General features: G+C 50.4%; 6 protein-coding genes across 8 annotated transcripts; 4 read left to right on the top strand and 2 right to left on the bottom strand.

Annotated features, from left to right (window-relative positions):
- The first annotated feature begins 523 nt into the window (after window positions 1–523).
- Window positions 524–3,523, top strand: LOC136183913 (uncharacterized). The gene is made up of 5 exons (XM_065970721.1): window positions 524–844; window positions 902–1,078; window positions 1,131–2,202; window positions 2,261–2,677; window positions 2,732–3,523. Exons 1-5 carry the CDS (start codon window positions 782–784, stop codon window positions 2,899–2,901), a joined length of 1,899 nt encoding a protein of 632 aa, XP_065826793.1. The 5' UTR covers window positions 524–781; the 3' UTR covers window positions 2,902–3,523.
- A 1,182-nt stretch (window positions 3,524–4,705) lies between these two features.
- On the top strand, window positions 4,706–6,610 carry LOC136183918 (uncharacterized). The gene is made up of 7 exons (XM_065970727.1): window positions 4,706–5,367; window positions 5,745–5,811; window positions 5,906–5,998; window positions 6,067–6,129; window positions 6,188–6,247; window positions 6,306–6,377; window positions 6,438–6,610. Exons 1-7 carry the CDS (start codon window positions 4,747–4,749, stop codon window positions 6,509–6,511), a joined length of 1,050 nt encoding a protein of 349 aa, XP_065826799.1. The 5' UTR covers window positions 4,706–4,746; the 3' UTR covers window positions 6,512–6,610.
- A 125-nt stretch (window positions 6,611–6,735) lies between these two features.
- On the top strand, window positions 6,736–8,702 carry LOC136183917 (uncharacterized). 2 transcript variants are annotated; one of them, XR_010669268.1, is made up of 5 exons: window positions 6,736–7,933; window positions 7,996–8,088; window positions 8,151–8,213; window positions 8,278–8,428; window positions 8,479–8,523. XR_010669268.1 is itself a non-coding variant. In XM_065970725.1 (5 exons), exons 1-5 carry the CDS (start codon window positions 6,817–6,819, stop codon window positions 8,502–8,504), a joined length of 1,404 nt encoding a protein of 467 aa, XP_065826797.1. In that variant the 5' UTR covers window positions 6,736–6,816; the 3' UTR covers window positions 8,505–8,702. The 2 variants fall into 2 exon arrangements, 1 of the variants encoding a protein (XP_065826797.1); XM_065970725.1 differs by having other exon boundaries at window positions 8,324–8,428; window positions 8,479–8,702.
- LOC136183914 (regulator of G-protein signaling 6-like) lies at window positions 8,527–12,175 on the bottom strand. Of its 2 annotated transcripts, none has more exons than XM_065970722.1 (15): window positions 11,934–12,175; window positions 11,610–11,706; window positions 11,505–11,555; window positions 11,254–11,409; window positions 11,137–11,201; window positions 10,724–10,800; window positions 10,589–10,670; window positions 10,460–10,534; window positions 10,347–10,376; window positions 10,106–10,281; window positions 9,827–9,955; window positions 9,555–9,741; window positions 9,381–9,493; window positions 8,855–9,253; window positions 8,527–8,759 (listed from the first exon to the last, which is right to left on the bottom strand). In XM_065970722.1, the coding sequence occupies exons 1-15, from the start codon at window positions 12,138–12,140 to the stop codon at window positions 8,726–8,728; spliced, it is 1,878 nt and encodes a 625-aa protein (XP_065826794.1). In that variant the 5' UTR covers window positions 12,141–12,175; the 3' UTR covers window positions 8,527–8,725. The 2 variants fall into 2 exon arrangements, with proteins under 2 accessions (XP_065826794.1, XP_065826795.1); XM_065970723.1 differs by having other exon boundaries at window positions 10,115–10,281.
- Window positions 11,518–13,253, top strand: LOC136183919 (uncharacterized). Its single transcript, XM_065970728.1, has one exon. The coding sequence runs from the start codon at window positions 12,259–12,261 to the stop codon at window positions 13,219–13,221; it is 963 nt and encodes a 320-aa protein (XP_065826800.1). The 5' UTR covers window positions 11,518–12,258; the 3' UTR covers window positions 13,222–13,253.
- Window positions 13,254–13,368: 115 nt separating this feature from the next.
- Window positions 13,369–15,681, bottom strand: LOC136183916 (protein disulfide-isomerase 2-like). The gene is made up of 11 exons (XM_065970724.1): window positions 15,660–15,681; window positions 15,377–15,607; window positions 15,124–15,321; window positions 14,784–15,055; window positions 14,624–14,731; window positions 14,448–14,573; window positions 14,315–14,392; window positions 14,144–14,266; window positions 13,966–14,086; window positions 13,728–13,906; window positions 13,369–13,662 (listed from the first exon to the last, which is right to left on the bottom strand). The coding sequence occupies exons 1-11, from the start codon at window positions 15,664–15,666 to the stop codon at window positions 13,474–13,476; spliced, it is 1,632 nt and encodes a 543-aa protein (XP_065826796.1). The 5' UTR covers window positions 15,667–15,681; the 3' UTR covers window positions 13,369–13,473.
- Window positions 15,682–15,789: the final 108 nt, after the last annotated feature.

The raw sequence follows: 15,789 nt of genomic DNA, 5'->3' as shown, positions 1-15,789 counted from the left end.
ACGAAGGCGACGTGAAGTCTAGTGTGGGATCCATCGTGGTCTCCGGGATACGGCGGGGAGAACAGCACGTGCCACGTTTCCTTGCTGCCAGTCGAAAAAGAAGATGCTCGTGCAGCTTTTGCCATTTGTAACGATCTCCCGATTAGCGGTTCGACGAAGTTTCGCTGCTGGTGCAGCAGGTACGCCTCTCGTTTGCCTGTGAGGCCCCCTATTTGGATCTACCTTCGGCGTGATAGGCAAACAAGGAAAGCAGGGCGGCGCTAAGAAGAAAAAGGCATCACAACAGGCGTTCAGCGACGCAACAAAAGACGCGACGTGCCGCGGAGCGTCCTACCTCAAGGACGCCGAAGATACGCCGCTGAAAGCGGACGAAGCCTATCCTTCGTGGTTGTGGCGACTCGCTGAACCCAAGCGAGCTCTCCACGATCTTCAGCCGACAGAAAAAGCCTACTGGCGACGGGTTAATAAGAAGCGTTTGCACGCGAGCAACTTCCAGCAAGAACAGAAATCAAAATAAGGAAACCAGCAGACAAACGTCTAATTTTGAACCTAAATGCCACCGGAGTTCAAGTAGAGGTACTTCACACGTTGCTACGCAACGGTTTTCTTTCTGATCGTGTGTATTTAACAATTGCTGCTAATTGATCACAATTGAGATCTTGTCAGATTTTGATAGGCGTTCCAAATTTCCACCTACGCACAAAAATGGATGTCATCGAAGCATTAGAGATTCTTGCGCCGGCAATCCCAGCTAGTGTCTCGGATTTCGTCCTTGCGCACAATGCTCGCCCTTTTAGTCTCCCTTCTGCTCCTCGCCTCAAACGCATTCTCAAACGAGTCAAGCGTGAGTAGATAATTCACTACAGAGAGAGAAAGAGAACTTTATACATGAATTCTGCAGGATTTTGATTCTCTCTTGAGCGATGCTCTCGAAAGCACCGACGTCGTTCCCACCAATGTCGTTCCCAGCAACGTCATGCAGGGCCCTACCGCTAATCCCACCGAAGAAATCTCCGCCGCTAATGACATGCTTGTGAGTACCTCTGGCCCTGATGTCGGCATTGGAAAGGATGCGAAGGTTTGTTGCTCAGGCCACGTTCATATGAAAAAAATAGATTTTCTTGTAATAGCTATTGGCCGCCGAGATAGTAGACTTTGTCCTCGAAAACTGCGGCCGCTCGCCGATGATCGATTTAACGAGCAACACCATTGCACCGCCGCCTATGCGGAATACAACGCCTGCGCCAACTCCACGCGACGACGAACTCAAATTTAAAGACGGTGACGAATCAATGGGCAGAGGCGACGATAGCCGCGGAAGAGGCGGCAAAACGACGAACGTCGCTTTGGGAAAAATCGCCGTGCAAAGTTCGGTCTGCTGCGGCAACGCCATCGCCTCGCGCGCCGTCGACGGGAACAAGGACGGCAATTGGAAGCAGCACAGCGTCACGCACACGAACGTCGAGTTCCGGCCCTTCTGGCGCGTCGATCTCGGTCGCTCGTGCGACGTCGATCGCGTCGTCATCTATAATCGCGTCGACTGCTGCGGCGAACGTCTGCAAAATTTCGACGTCGTCCTTCAGGACTTCGTCTCGAAGCCGCTGGAGAGTTATTTTCACGGGCTGAAGAAGCAGAACGTCTTCGAGTTCGGCGACGCGAAACGGCCTCCCGTTCGCGGCGTTCGCTACGTGCGCGTTCAATTGCGCGGACGCAACTATCTCAGTCTCGCCGAAGTGGAGGTGATCGGACGGTGCGACGCCGAGCGAAGCGGCTGGGACAACGTCGCCTTGGGCAAGTACGCGTTTCAGAGTTCGACGCTCGCTCACGTTCGCGCTCCCATCGCCGCGAAGGCGATCGACGGCGTCGCCGACGGACGCTTCGACGTCGGCAGCACGACGCACACGAAGTCGCAGTCGGGCGCCTTTTGGGAAGTCGATCTCGGTCGAACGGCCGAAATTACGGCGATCGTTATTTTCAATCGCGTCGATTGCTGCAGCGCGCGATTGGCCAATTTCAAAGTGATTCTGTACGATTTCGCTCATCAGCCCGTTCAGACGATTCATCATCCCGGCGGCGGGAAGCAGATCGAGTACGGATTTCTCGTCGTTCCGCCGAAGAATGCTCGATACGTTCGCGTTCAATTGCTCGGAACGAATTTTCTCCACTTGGCCGAAGTCGAAGTGTTTGGGAAACAAGTCGGAGGTAAGAGACGGATGTTCAATTGTCTCTCTCTCATTTTCTGTTGTTCACTTTTTTGCAGGATATGAAAACGTTGCCCTGTTTAGACAGGCTAGGCAGAGCTCCACTCTCAATCATCCGTTCACCCCGATCGCCGAAAAGGCCGTTGACGGCGTCGTCGACGGCCAATTCAACGTTCGCAGCACGACTCACACGAACGGCCAAGTGAAGCCCTGGTGGGAAGTCAACTTGGGCGCGGAGGAAATCATTTACGGCGTCACGCTCTATAATCGGCTCGACTGCTGCGGAAATCGATTGCAAAATTTTGACGTCGTCGTGACGAACAATTCTGGTAAAGTTACGAAAACGACTCACTTTGGCGTTGGCGTCCGAATCACTTATCCCGTATCGATCCCCGACGGCGTGGTCGCTCGAAAAGTCAAAGTCCAGCTGAGAGGCAACGCTCCATTGCAATTGGCTGAAGTTCAGGTCTGGGCTGGTGAGTCAGTACTGTACTCTATCTCGTGTTACCTTATTAGTGTTATAATTTAAGGGGCTCGCACGTGTGGCGGCACGGGCGACGGAGCTCGCTGCGCCTTTCCGTTTGTCTACGATGGCGTGACGTATCGCGCTTGCACTCACGTGGAGGCCGATCGTCCGTGGTGTGCCACCAAGTCCGGCGACGTTGCCGTTCACAAGGAGTGGGGCTTCTGCTTCTGTTGAACGTGGTCGCTTGGCTCGCGGTGTGTGCGTGAATGGAAATGGGATCCATTCAATTGTTTTTTTGTCCCTGTCTGTCTGGTGTCTCTTAGTCGTTTGATCTGATGTTCAATGGCCAAATGTTTGAGCATTCTGTGATACTCTCCGGCTTCCTGTATGCCTCCTTTTGGCACGAGGCAATAACGTCTAAAAGGCCAACGTCTCCTGGGTGTAGGCCTTCATCAACTGCCAAAGCAGTTGTGCGGCCTCTTCCATTCCTGGCATCTCCTAATAATTAAGGCTACCGTTTTTTAAAACAAACAGCATTTCAGAAGACGGTAGCTGTGTTACACATTAGCTGTGGAAACTGCAGTATCAGTCTCACTGACTCAAGAGAACACCGCCAGGTACTTTATACTTATGTTTCTCGATTCTCACTTACAGCTTGTTTTGTTGGCAGGTGAACTTGGGGGTCCTGGGCACGACCTCCACAACAAAAACTGCATCCAAAGAGGTCCTGAGCACGACCTCTATAAAGAAACTGCTCCGGGGTCCTGGGCAAGACCCCGTCAGAAAAAACTGCCCGCAGAATAAGGGGGGGAAGGCTGTTCATTTTTTCTTTTTTATTGAAATAAAATGTCTATACTTTGCCCTTTTCTCCATGGCGGCGGCAGCGCACGCGGGGTGCACCACCCCGCCGGTGCCCTAACTAACCTAACCTAACTACGTATGCTAACTACGTACGCTACCTACTATGAACGCGCGTAGACAGCACGAGGCGTAATTTTGTTGTGCGCCTACTATCCCTGACTACTGTCCATGCAGAGGTTCATGCACTAAGTCTCCAGCTTCGCTTCGGAGTAGAACCTTCGTTCATACAATGAACTGCAAACGCCGCTTCGAAGATCACGCAGCAGGAGGGCTCACTTCTCGCATAGGCCAATCGTCGGCGCAACGTCGATCGCCTGGCAAAAGAGAAATGTGTGCGCAATTGAGGAAAAGAAACAAAGTGTTCAAGCTTGCCTTATCGAAAAACTGATGCTCGGATCCATGCCAACAAAGCAGACTGGAAAATACAAAGTCGTTGTACTGACTGTTAGGGCAATTGATTTTAGTGACGGTAAACATTCTAATTCCCCCGTTGTTCTACCTTTGCGCTCTAATATTTGGAAGGTGTTCCTCAAAGAGTTCGTGATGCGGCGAACTACAGGGCGGCGTGAGAAGAATACCATGCAGTTGGAAAATCAAAGCAGAGAGTCTTTCCCTATCAATCCAAAGTCTACGGTTAACGGTAAAAGGTTCCGCGACCACGTACGTACGTACGTATACTTCCGAGCCGGAGGATACTAAAAAGTGCAAAGGTGATTTCTAACCAGATCCAGGAAGAGGAAGAGGAAGAGAGAGGTCAGGGTATGACGTACGAGAATCACGGGTATGTGCTTGCAATCGGAAGTACTAGAATACGACGGGTATGTCACCTATACGAACTTCTTGCGACGTGACGCGCACTGCACTCGCGCTGATCACCCTGTTCTGACGTTGTGAAGCGTCTACCATCCTCGCTGACCTCGCTGACCCCTTGAGCCATTCGTGCGACACGTCAATGCGGCTGCACGCTCATGTAGACGTAAATTGTCGGCGACTTTCTGCCCGTGTCCTTTTTCTGCTTCATCGTCGACTCAAAAGCGTAAAAACTCGCCGGCTTCTGGAGTTTTCCGACAGGTCAGTCCGGGTCGTGGCGAGGTCCGCGATATGGAACAAGAAGTAGCGCTGCGCGCACGCGTCGGTACTTTACATCAGCGTTCAAATAATGTACACTTCGCCGTAGTTCCATTTCGTCAGTGTCGGTGTCGGTTTCGAAAAAACCTGATGGAAGAAAACGAGGAACTAAACGCCGCATCGGCCGTTCTTCCGCTCGGTCTTCGTCACCGCTGCATGGAGAAATTCTTGCGCGATCGCGTCGACGATGGCGTCGACTACTGGAACAAGCCGCAATGCATCGTCTTTCCCCATCTCTATCTAAACCAACGCGCCGAGGCGGCCGAATGCCAAATCTGCAAGCAACGCGTGAGCTTGCACGCCATTCTCACGCACGCGCCCCATCGCGATCTGCTGCGTCCCGATCTGACTCCCGAAGAGCTCGAAGAAGCCTGCACCAGCTTTGGACGCAGTCACATGACGCGATGGTGTCAGAATTGGCGCAAATGCCTACTCCTCCAAAATCCACGCCCAACCGACGTGGAAAAACGCGCCTACGCCTTTCTAAAGGAGAAATTCCATCGGGCGCGAATGAGCCGACGGAAACGCAAATTATCCGAATCGGCCATCGCCGCGGGCGGCGAAACGAACGGCGTTCGCGAAGCCAATGCGATTTCAAGTTGTTCGCCGGCGACCGGCGGTCCGGCGGGCGACGGCGCCTCGTCGTCGAACTCGAAAGAAGACGAGGACGGCCGATGCAGCGGCGTCGTCATCAGCAGCAACGGCGAATATGTGAGTCGATTAATCGCACGTGTGGGGACGTAGGCGCGGAATTGTATAAGGGAGATCGAAAAAGTGTAGTTGATCAAGGCACTTTCCTTGTCAGCAGGCGAATGTTTCCCTTGATCCTTAGTCATAATAGACGTTGAAAAATGTATCAACGTACGGACCGGACCGGATTGGTCTGGATGCATCTGGCTCCCTATGAAATTCGTTAGAAGCAGTTTACTAGTTAGGTCCCATCGAATTCGATTTGAACGTAATTCGATAGGAAATTCTTTGTGCGGTTGTTATCGCTATTTGGCAGTTGTTTCAAGAAATTTGGCAGATAGTTCCTTTTCCTCTTCGCGCCAGATGGTTGAAATTAGATAGACATTTCTTTTTTTCAGGACGTTCAAGGCGGCGATTCCGAGGACCATGATCGTCTCCATAGGCAACCGAAATCGGGAATTAATGGTACGTGGGCTGATTGTTGTTTTTCGAAGGGCGTGGTGTTTTTGAACTGACCGTTGTTGTTTTTCGTCTCTCCTTTCCCTCGCCCCTTTAACAGTTGTCTTGGCACCGTTGCTTGCTCACTTGCACAGCGTCAGCGACGAATTGAATCATCGCGACGAGGAACAAGTATGGTTTCAGCATCAGCTTGGTGAGAGCAATTAAGGGAGAGGCAATGCATTAGACACTTACATTCTTCTGTCTGATCTTTATGCAAAGATCATCAGCAGAAACTAGTAGAAGGACTTCAAGCGGAGAATATTTATCTGAGAAGGGAGAACTGTGAGTTGGGGGAAAGGGTATAGGCTTACGTTTTTACTTGGGTGGTTGCATTCTTTAGCTTGTCTTCGTTTTCAGTTGGCCGAGTGTCAAAGAGACGAAGCCAGAAGCGAATTAGAAGGCAGGATTTGAGATAACGATGTTCCTTTCTCCAGCTAATTGCGGTTCTTTTCTTTCAGACGCTAAAATGAGAATCATGGAATTGGCGGAGGATACCAAGCGCGTGTGCGAAGAGCGAGACAAGTTGAAAGGCGAGCTCGCTGAATACACGAAGTGACGACAAGGTTTGATGCCGATTCGTTTTCTCGCAGGAATAGTGCAGGCTATGAAAGTGCTGGTCAAGGACAATGCCGAAGTGAACGGTTTCGGTCTGTCGCATCATTAGTAGAGCCTATATACGTCGCATGTACTTTGACTGCGTACTCAGTAATAGCATATTCGGTAGAGAGAGGGAGAGTAGTAAAGATGTACCATATTGCGTGAACGACTTGTTGTCGGCGATGTGCTAGATGAAGGGTGAGTTTGGAACGGAGTGACGGAAGTTTTTTTAGGATCCCTTTGGGAAAGAAACGCGCTTCCGAGAATTGGAAGCCCTGCTGAATAATGCCTTACCGTTGCTGAGAATTTGCCTTCTGCTCTTATGATGATAAACTAAAGGAGCACGGCTTAGATTAATCATCTAACACAGAAATGCTGATTAGTGTACTAGTACGTTGGGAACGAAACTTTTGCGTCTACTGTACCGGTAATACAAATTCCATCCTGAGGGCGTGGCTAAGGAGTTCACGCGCTGGTACGCTTTCATGCGCATGCGGTGCGATTTTTCGTCGTCGACTCGTCCTATCGCTAAAGAAGAGGAATCGACGAGTGAGAGTTGCTCCAACGCGTCCTGTCGATATTATCTTGCGCGACCGTTCTCGTGATAAACGTCGCGCAACATCGTGTACTCGCGCGCGAGTCGAGGAGCATCGCACGGACGGCGCACTCTTGCGCAAAACCAAAGAAAAGTCTGCGCTGCTCATCGCGTCGCGGCGACCGGAAGCGCGCGAAGAAAACCGACGACAGATGAGCGGTGAGCCCCCCAACGGGGAAACGCATCTCGAACCAATGGCCGAAAACGTAACTGAATCGCCTCCGGTTGAGATTATAACGACTGATCAGATCATCGAAACGTCGACAATCGAATCGGCGACGCCCGTCGGCGTTGCGGAGACGAACAACGGCGCGACAAACGATTTCGGCGGCGGCGCGAGCGGAAGACCGCCGATCTACTTGCGACATCGCTGCATGCGCTTGGTGCGCACCGATCGAATCGATTGCGACGGCGAGGCGCACGCAATTTTGTATCCAGATCTCTACACGACGCGTCTCGCCGAGGCCGTGGAGTGCGTCACGTGCAAGTCGCGCGTCACTACACGTCAGATCCTCACCCACTCACCTCATCGCGATTTTCTGCCAAAGAATCTTTCCCGCTCCGAATTGGTGAAGAAGTGCTCCGAGTTCGGCAACGACGAGGCGATGCGCTGTCGACGCAACGGACGCTGGCGAACGTGTCTCGTTCTCCATAGCAACATGCCGTCGAGCGCCGAACGCGAGGCATACGAATACGTGAAGAATCTCTTCTTTCGCGAGGTGCAGAATAAAGCCGACGCGCGCAAGGGCATCCTGCCCGGCGACAAGCGGAAGGGAAAGAAACGGAAGCACAGCGGAGACCACGTCGCCGATGACAACGAGATGAATTTCTTCTTGGAAGGATCGGTGGTCGTTGAGAACGAAGACCAGCCGGCCGTGCCGGAGATACTTCACAGTGAATTGATTCCTCGCTTTTTTGCAGTCAGAGGAGTTGGTTTTTTCTTCTTTGACGTGTAGGTAGTGTGACACCGCTGATTAGTCAGCTTCGGCACATTAGCGCCGAAATGAAGGCGAGAGACGCTCAAATTCAGTCACTTCTAAAACGAAACGGTTCGAGACAAGAAAAGAGTATAGATGTATCTGACTGTGTGTGTGTCTCTCTCTGTGTGTAGCTGAGCTAGAGCAAGAAGTTGATTCTCTAAAGAAGAGGGGTAATCAGCAAGTAACGAGAACAGGTAAACTAAAATTGACAAAGGGGATGCCTATAATTCGTAATAGATTTGACTTCTATTTCTAAAGGGGGCCCAAATTCTTATCTTTAATTGCAATCGACTTTTCCTCTCAGATGAAATTGACACGGAGGGCGAGAAAGTGCGTGAGCTGACTGCTCAACTCAACGAGGTGACGGCAGCTAAAAAGAAAATCGAAGAGGAAATGATCAAACTGAAACGTGAGTCTAAAGAATTCAAATAAGATTGCACGTCGACGGTGCACGTTTAGACTCCCTGATGACTATCATAAACTGACGGCGTGGAAACGTGAACGCCATGCGCTGTGTATGCAGAGGCTCTCATCCTTGAAAAACGGATAGCAACTATCACTAATGACTCTCACTTTCTGTATCTGTAGTTTCTGTGTGTGTCTAACTAAGTCAATCTGTACACCAAACCTTTTCGTTTACATCTCCTCTTTTGTTTGCCTATAAGATAAATTGACTAAACCGGTTCGTCTTCTTGAGCCTTGGCAGCTAGTCTAGAGCAGTAGTCTTCCTCTCGTCATTCCTGCGTAAAACAAACGATGAATCAAATACCATTCTTTGAGGGAGTGCATCTATCGATCTAACTGGTGAAAGACGCCTATCTAAACGTGCACTTACGGCGTCGAATCGCTCATGGTGCGCGACAACGTTTGACGGCGCTCCAATAGAAAATCCGGCATTTCACAGTTTCCTTTCATTTTCATTAGATGTTCAGCACTCGCCGAATGACGCATGGATTTTTTGTCGGCGTTTGTCACTATCGGAAAAGGTTTTTTGGCGGCGGCGCCGCCGCACAATTCGGCGACAAATGAGTCGGCGCCGGAGAGCAGATTCTCAATGCTGCGAGAACGACGCGGCGTCGTTAGAGAATCGTCGTCGCTGTTCAATGAGCCGACGTGAAAAGACGGTGACGGCGACGGCGACAAGGAGGGCGAGGTAACGTCCTTGCGACTCAAACGAGGACTCTTCGGTCTCGGAGAAGTGGCGCGCCCCATAAAATTCGGAAGACTGAGAAAACTAATAGAAAAAAATAGAGGCGCAGTGAGTATTCAAGTTTTTCTACAGGACTTGGAAACGGGGCATAAATATACCAATGCCTCTTCCCTACTGGTCTGCAAACTGAAGCTTTCTCTCTCAGGCTTACCCTTTCTTAGGATGATTGGCTGGACTTGAATGAAGTTCAAGTAACTGCTTTAGTTCCGGAGACTTGAGAAATCTCTTGTAGCTGTCCGTTTCCATGAGATGATAGATGTGATTCTGAAAGAAGCGGAGTTTGCAATCGTTTGCCCCGCGAGCATACAGTTTCGTCTCTCCTTACTTCCGCATGTTCGAATAAGTATCGCGTCGGCTTCTTCATTGCCTCCTGAACGCCGGCCAAGATCTGTTGGTTTATATTCACCGCCTCATTGGCCTTAGGAGAAACGTATTCCTCGTATATCTTCTTCGCTTCCGAGTGCAAGGAAGAGGCAGGAAGCTGCTTGAAGCGCTGGCAAGCCTGCCAGAATCTGACAACAAAGAACGATTGAATAGAACAGCGGCCATAATAGACAGTGCCAATTCCATAGTACAGGTACATGCGCGAGTTCATACCGTATGTTTTCGGAGCTGAACTCCTTCTGACAGAACTTGTAGAACGCCTGCTGGCCCGTGTCGTCCGAGAGGAGTTCTCCGAACGATAGAGACCACAGACTTGCTCGTCGCGTAGAGACGTGCTGAAGCCTGAAATTACAACACGTTAGATCAAGTACGCCAGCGACTTTCCGAACGGCGCATAAATCCACACCGATTAGCGATTAGTAGTTTAGATTTAGATACTATTTTAGTGCGCAATTTAGTATAATATATCCGATTTATGCAGCGCAGGATCACCTGACGCACTCCATGTCCCACATCGACGTGTCGTCAGTTATCCACGGATTGCTCGGAACGCACGAGCTCAGCATGGGATCGTAATCGCGATACGTTTTGCAGTGATGAATAAGACCCTCGCACTGTCGCGACACTCTGCACAACGCCTTCTCTAGGACGCGCTGGTAGAACTGAACCTAGTAGCGTCAAACAACCGTTACCAATACGTTTGTGTATTAGCGTTTAAAAAAAAGATTCCGACCTCGTCTTCTTCTTTTCCGGCGGAAAACAACTAAATCATAAATTATGAATCGGATTGGTCCTCTCTCTTATTGTTTAATTATGAGAGATGAGGGCCCCAACGGTCCCGCTTACCCTTCCGCGGCGATCATTTGGATACTGAATAGCAAGTTTAATTTTGTTGAATTCCATCACACGAACTTGTCCGGGCTAAAGAAAAGAGACACGTGCACATGAGCAACGAATGCCTGACGTCAATCGTACAGGTGGTCTATGTAGTCGCCAAAACGCCTTCTCCTGACTATCACTGACATTCCGATCCTTTTTCCTCTGGCTCTGGAGGACCCTAGAGAGTAACAGTATCAGAAATCACGCGTATATGTCTAATGCCAGTCTCACCTCAACTGAGCTCGAGCCTGTTCTAGTACATGATCCCATCTAGCTGACAAAAGCTTCCGAAGTTTCTGGAACACTTCCTACACGCAATGCAAGCACAAACGATATAGATAGAGAAGGGCCCTTCAAATCGAAAGACAGAAAGAGTCGCCTTTTCATTTCAAGGCCACCCCTTCATTAGCACTTTCATGGAATATTCCAGAGATAGCGCGTCAGGGAAAAACCAATTTTATCTAAATTTAGCACAGTCGCCTGCTTATTGCGACCAGCTGCAGCTGGCCGCAAAACGCAGGCAAAATTGCCACCTGAGGCAAAGATGCGAGACCTAGGTAACCATAATACGAGGTTCCTTAGTCATCAGCATAAACCACAAACTACGTGGAACCTCAAAAATGAACTACTGTACTAGTACCTACCGTTTCGTGATCCGTTAGCCCGTGTTTTCCTTTCGACCGCAGACTTCTTTTTGCCAAGTAGATAGCTAAAACGAAAATGCCCACGCCAATCGACTCCGCTTCTCTCTCTCTCCTTACCGTAGTCAGTGTTATCCGGGTCGTAGTGGTGCGACGGCCAAAAGTGGCGACTCTGAAAGCGATAGAGACTGCCGTCTTCATTCGCCAAGTGATTCCAGTCGACGGGAAAGACGTAGCCAAAGGAGGAAATAGCGCTCGCCAGACAGACGGCTTCGACTAGGCAAAGAATCAATTGAATTCTCTAATCAATTAACGAAAACCGCAGAGCGCGCGCGAGCGCGAGAGGAAGAGAAAGAGCGACGCACTCTCACCTTTGTCTCGAATAGCGAGTCGATTCATAAGCCACGCGATAAGATCGCTAGCTGAAGGGCAAAAATGAATAGTCTAGCTCCTCGCCCCCCCTCCCTCTTCCTAACCGTGAAACACTTCGTTGAATGAAACGAGCCGCTGCTTGATCGTTCGCACGGGAACGCCCGTTTTTGGAGCTAGCATATCTTCGACGAGATTCTCCACCTGGAGAGGGAGGGATTTTCGCGCTAGCGCATTTAGACCGTTGCGCGAGGAAACGCGTTTTGTTTTTGCGTGTAAACGTGTGCGCGCGAGCGCTTTTCACACGCGAAACGTCATTCGAAACGACCGAATAAGAACGAACGTAGGGAAAGCGGAATACTATACTTGTGGGGAATTTTCTCTCCTCCGTCGCCGGTGCGAAAATCGGTCGACAGGTCGTCGGGTCTCACCTTTCCCAAGACGGCCAATTGGAAAGGATGATCGAGCTTTTTCGGCGTCGACATGCCGTCGGCGACGATGGCGCTTGCTAGAACGTCCGAATCGTTTTGCGACCAGCGACGATAGCGCGCTCTACGAGAACGCGTTTCCGGGTTGCTGCGAGCGAACATCCACGCTGCGCGGCTAATAAGATCACCGCCGACGCCCATAGCATGCATGGCGCGCTACATATACGAACGTCACGATGGTCGGATGTTTGTACAAGGAGAAGCGAGAACGCAATGAATTAAAATCCGGGACAGTTCTATCAAGCGGTATCCCGGTCAATCTATCAACATGGCGACTTACGCTTGGAGCTACAAGACGAATTTCTCCGGCACGAAGGCGCCAGACGCCAATGCGCGCGCCGAAAAAGTAACCGACGAAGACAGAAAGCGCGCGTCAGAAAACGCGGCGGCGATGGCGAGCAAATTCGCCAAAATGGACGGCAAAAACGAAGAGAAAAAGAAACGCTATCCGGCCGCACAGCGCATCTACGTCGGCCGCATGTCGTGGGACACGGACGAGCTCGCGCTCGGCCACTTCTTCTCGACATTCGGCAGCATCGAAGAAGTAAAGATCATACGGGACAAGAAAACGCAAGTATCGCGCGGTTTCGGCTTCGTAGCCTTCTCGTCAGCCGAATCGGCGGAGCAGGCGCGCAAATACTGCGTAATCAATCGACCCATACTCGATCGACGCGAAATCGTCGTCGAGAGCATCGAACAACGTCGCGCGCGCCAGCAGATCTTCGGCGGCGCCGAAGACACGAGCGACGAGGAGGCGCTCGGCGACGAATCGGACAAGAGGACGAATCTTCGTGGTCCGCCGGAGAAGGACGGCGGCAAGAAAGCGCGCGTTCTGGCTCCCGTTGAGCGAAAGATCCGCGATGACACGCTGTATTGGCAATTCAAGTGGTCGTTGGATCCGAACAGTAGCGTACACGGGCCCTATTCGACAAAGCATATGGCCCAGTGGAGCGAGGCGGGATATTTTGCCAAGGCTCCTTGTTGGGTGCGTCAGCTGAGCGAAGCCGATTTGGATGCCTTGTCGAAATTGCCCGATGTTCCAGATGATGATCCGAATGCGAAGCCGGGTCGCATGAGTCAGATGGAAGAGATTGCAGTGAAGTACAATTCAAATTTGGCGAGTTTGAGTCAGTACGACGATGAAAGCAGTGATTCGGATGAAGAGAGACTTGAGACAGTTCAGAGTCAATTTGTACCTGTAGCAGATATAGATTTTTCTATATTTCCGTAACGTAATTGTATTGCACATTGATCTTAACTTGACCTTCTGTAGTTCCTTCATTCCACCAGTGGTCATTTCAGTAAACGCTCAAGCCCTCCTCTCCCGTGAGAGATCTTTTGGCCTGCCTGCACAGTGCACAATGCCATGCACAGTGGCTAAGAAAATTTCTTTTCTTTTATTGAGGCTTTTCGGACATATACTGTACGTAGCAGTTGAAAAGCAATAGCACCTGGGCTCGTCTAAGGATTCCCCTACTAAGACCTAAAGTTCATCTTTTACGTCTTCAGGCTCTACTTCCTCAAAATCTTCTTCATCCTCTTCGTCTCCCAAATCTTCTTCCTCCTCTTCACCTTCAGCCGCTCCTGCGTCGCTCGACGATTGATCTTTGCCTCCAGAATCGAGAAATTTGGAGAAATCCTCGAGAGTTCGACCTCCTTCATAGTCAACCACCTAAGTGAGACAACAAGTCAAGTTTGAGCTTGAGCAAGACGAGATGACGACGACGATGGACTCACTTCTTTGCTACCGGCTGGGAAGAACTTGATAGTCGGAAAACTCTGCACGGAAACCTTCTCTACTTCATTGGCAGTGGAGTCCATTTTGGCGATAATGATGTCAGCGCTGTCCTGGTATTTTTCACCCAACTTATCCCAAATGGGAGCCAACTGCTTGCAATGTCCGCACCACGGAGCGTCTGGACACAAAGAGAGAATGCCAACGACTTACTAATCAATGATGAGACCCCCAACTTACAGAATTCCACTAATACGTTCTTGCTCTCGTCAAAAGCGACCTCTTCAAAATTCTTTCCCACCAGCACTTTTACCGGATTCGTATTCCAATCTTCGGGTATTTCTTCGGACATCAGATGAGGCTAGGCTCGTCAATATCACCTCCAATCAGAATAGGATAACAATAGTCTGCGCTCTACCTTCAAAGTCCCATCCAAATATCCTTGAGCGAATGCCGTAAAGACTTCCGTCGTCAATTCAGCGGACTCCGGCTTAAATTTCCTCATTTCTTCGCCAAGATGAATAAGACGAGCGCCGGGGACCTACAATAGAATTCAAATCATCAACATCAAAAATCCAGGAAAACGCACATCATCTTCTTTCATTCCGAAAAATTCCAAAATTCTTGCATTGTCTTGGACATCAACGTCGACAGTGACAAACAAAACCTAGGCAAGAAAATAAGTTATGTACCCGTGTGGAGTCAAGGGATCATCCTCTTACTTTTCCTTTGAATGGTTTGGCGGACTTGGTGAATTCCTCCACGTACTTCTCAGTATCGTCGGAGCTCTTCTTGATGAACAGCAAGATGTGGGTCTTCACGTCTCCGCCGAAGATTTTCGGAGCCGTCTGAAAATAATTAATTAAATTGATCTAAAAACGTATATATAGAAATTCACCTCGTCCGAAAATTCGCTGACAAGCGGAAGACTGTTCGCCTTGACGAACGTGATAATGTCGGCCGACGACGAAAGATCGCCATCGTAATCGTTCCGCCCTTCATCGAACTGCGAGACTGTCATAACGCCGGTATCAGTCATAACACCGGGAGGGGTTCACCTTCTTGAAGAGAACGATGCCTTGTTCTTTGATTTCGTACGCGGCGAGCGTGTCGGCGTCGCTCGCAATTCCGAACTCGATATCGTCGGTCGTCGCGGCGGCGTCGACGAAGGCGAGCGCTTCGGTCGATTCGGCGTTCGGAAAAAAGCCGATCACGGCGACGTCGCGCTGCTCCACGAAGTCGCGCGCCGCGTCGACGGAGACCAGTGATTTCGCCGGTGGACCCGTCTTCTTGTTGAGCCACGTCACAATCTCACTCGCCGTGCGTCCCCCTATGAATAAAAAAAAAGAGTGGGCGTGTTACACGTCAGCCAAACGTTTTCGAGGCCAAACGATTGACCTGAGTAGTCGGACGGGACGCCCTTGCGAAAAAACTTGAGCGTCGGATAGCCTTGAACGCTGAATTTTGTAGCGAGTCCTTTCTGCTCGGTCGCGTCGACTTTGGCGAGTTTGATGGGCGATCCGGTTTCCTTGAGCGTGCCAGCGGCCGACGCGTATTCGGGTTCGAGCGCCTTGCAGTGACCACACCACGGCGCGTCTACACGTCACGTTAGTTATAGGAGCGATCGCGAGTCGAGGAGGGGAGGTCGTACAGAATTCGACGAGAACGTGGTCGTGTTCTGCGATAGCCGAATCGAAGTTCGACTCCGTTAGAACGAGAACGTCCTTTTCTTCTGCGATATCGGTCGCCGCGAAGGCGTAGACGGCGAGGAAGACGACGAGAACGATCGGCCGGAACATGAGGACCTGTACAACGACTGAGTGTGTGAACGTGCTTCGTTCTGATTGGTCGAAAGAAGATACTCTAGCGCGCGCACTAGAAACTAAAATACAATTTGATAAATATGTATCTATGCCAATTGTTACACCCCTCACCTGTCATCACGTGGATGGTAGTGAAAGCGGAAGCCAGTAGTGGCACAATTTTGCATTTACTTTTTAGTAGTCAGTGTCCAAAGGAGGCGCACCGTAACAGGATATCGACTACTTGCAGCCGCAAACTACA

Source organism: Oscarella lobularis, chromosome 2 (assembly GCF_947507565.1).
Source record: "Oscarella lobularis chromosome 2, ooOscLobu1.1, whole genome shotgun sequence".
Lineage (NCBI taxonomy): Eukaryota > Metazoa > Porifera > Homoscleromorpha > Homosclerophorida > Oscarellidae > Oscarella > Oscarella lobularis.
Note: the sequence above shows the minus strand (reverse complement) of the source record. Positions and strands in the feature narration are given on the sequence as shown.

Coding starts and splice junctions, on each gene's coding strand:
- LOC136183913 (XM_065970721.1), top strand. CDS start 782: ATGCTCGCCCTTTTAGTCTCCCTTCTGCTCCTCGCCTCAAACGCATTC. Junction 845..901: donor CATTCTCAAACGAGTCAAGC/GTGAGTAGATAA, acceptor TGAATTCTGCAG/GATTTTGATTCTCTCTTGAG. Junction 2,203..2,260: donor GTTTGGGAAACAAGTCGGAG/GTAAGAGACGGA, acceptor ACTTTTTTGCAG/GATATGAAAACGTTGCCCTG.
- LOC136183918 (XM_065970727.1), top strand. CDS start 4,747: ATGGAAGAAAACGAGGAACTAAACGCCGCATCGGCCGTTCTTCCGCTC. Junction 5,368..5,744: donor TCAGCAGCAACGGCGAATAT/GTGAGTCGATTA, acceptor TCTTTTTTTCAG/GACGTTCAAGGCGGCGATTC. Junction 5,999..6,066: donor ATGGTTTCAGCATCAGCTTG/GTGAGAGCAATT, acceptor CTTTATGCAAAG/ATCATCAGCAGAAACTAGTA.
- LOC136183914 (XM_065970722.1), bottom strand. CDS start 12,140: ATGCATGCTATGGGCGTCGGCGGTGATCTTATTAGCCGCGCAGCGTGG. Junction 10,801..11,136: donor GGCTAACGGATCACGAAACG/GTAGGTACTAGT, acceptor CATTGCGTGTAG/GAAGTGTTCCAGAAACTTCG. Junction 10,671..10,723: donor CAGGCTCGAGCTCAGTTGAG/GTGAGACTGGCA, acceptor GTTACTCTCTAG/GGTCCTCCAGAGCCAGAGGA.
- LOC136183916 (XM_065970724.1), bottom strand. Junction 14,574..14,623: donor TCAGCGAATTTTCGGACGAG/GTGAATTTCTAT, acceptor AATTATTTTCAG/ACGGCTCCGAAAATCTTCGG. Junction 14,393..14,447: donor CCAAACCATTCAAAGGAAAA/GTAAGAGGATGA, acceptor TTTCTTGCCTAG/GTTTTGTTTGTCACTGTCGA.
- LOC136183919 (XM_065970728.1), top strand. CDS start 12,259: ATGGCGACTTACGCTTGGAGCTACAAGACGAATTTCTCCGGCACGAAG.
- LOC136183917 (XM_065970725.1), top strand. CDS start 6,817: ATGCTGATTAGTGTACTAGTACGTTGGGAACGAAACTTTTGCGTCTAC. Junction 8,089..8,150: donor GTCACTTCTAAAACGAAACG/GTTCGAGACAAG, acceptor CTCTGTGTGTAG/CTGAGCTAGAGCAAGAAGTT. Junction 8,429..8,478: donor GGAAATGATCAAACTGAAAC/GTGAGTCTAAAG, acceptor GTGCACGTTTAG/ACTCCCTGATGACTATCATA.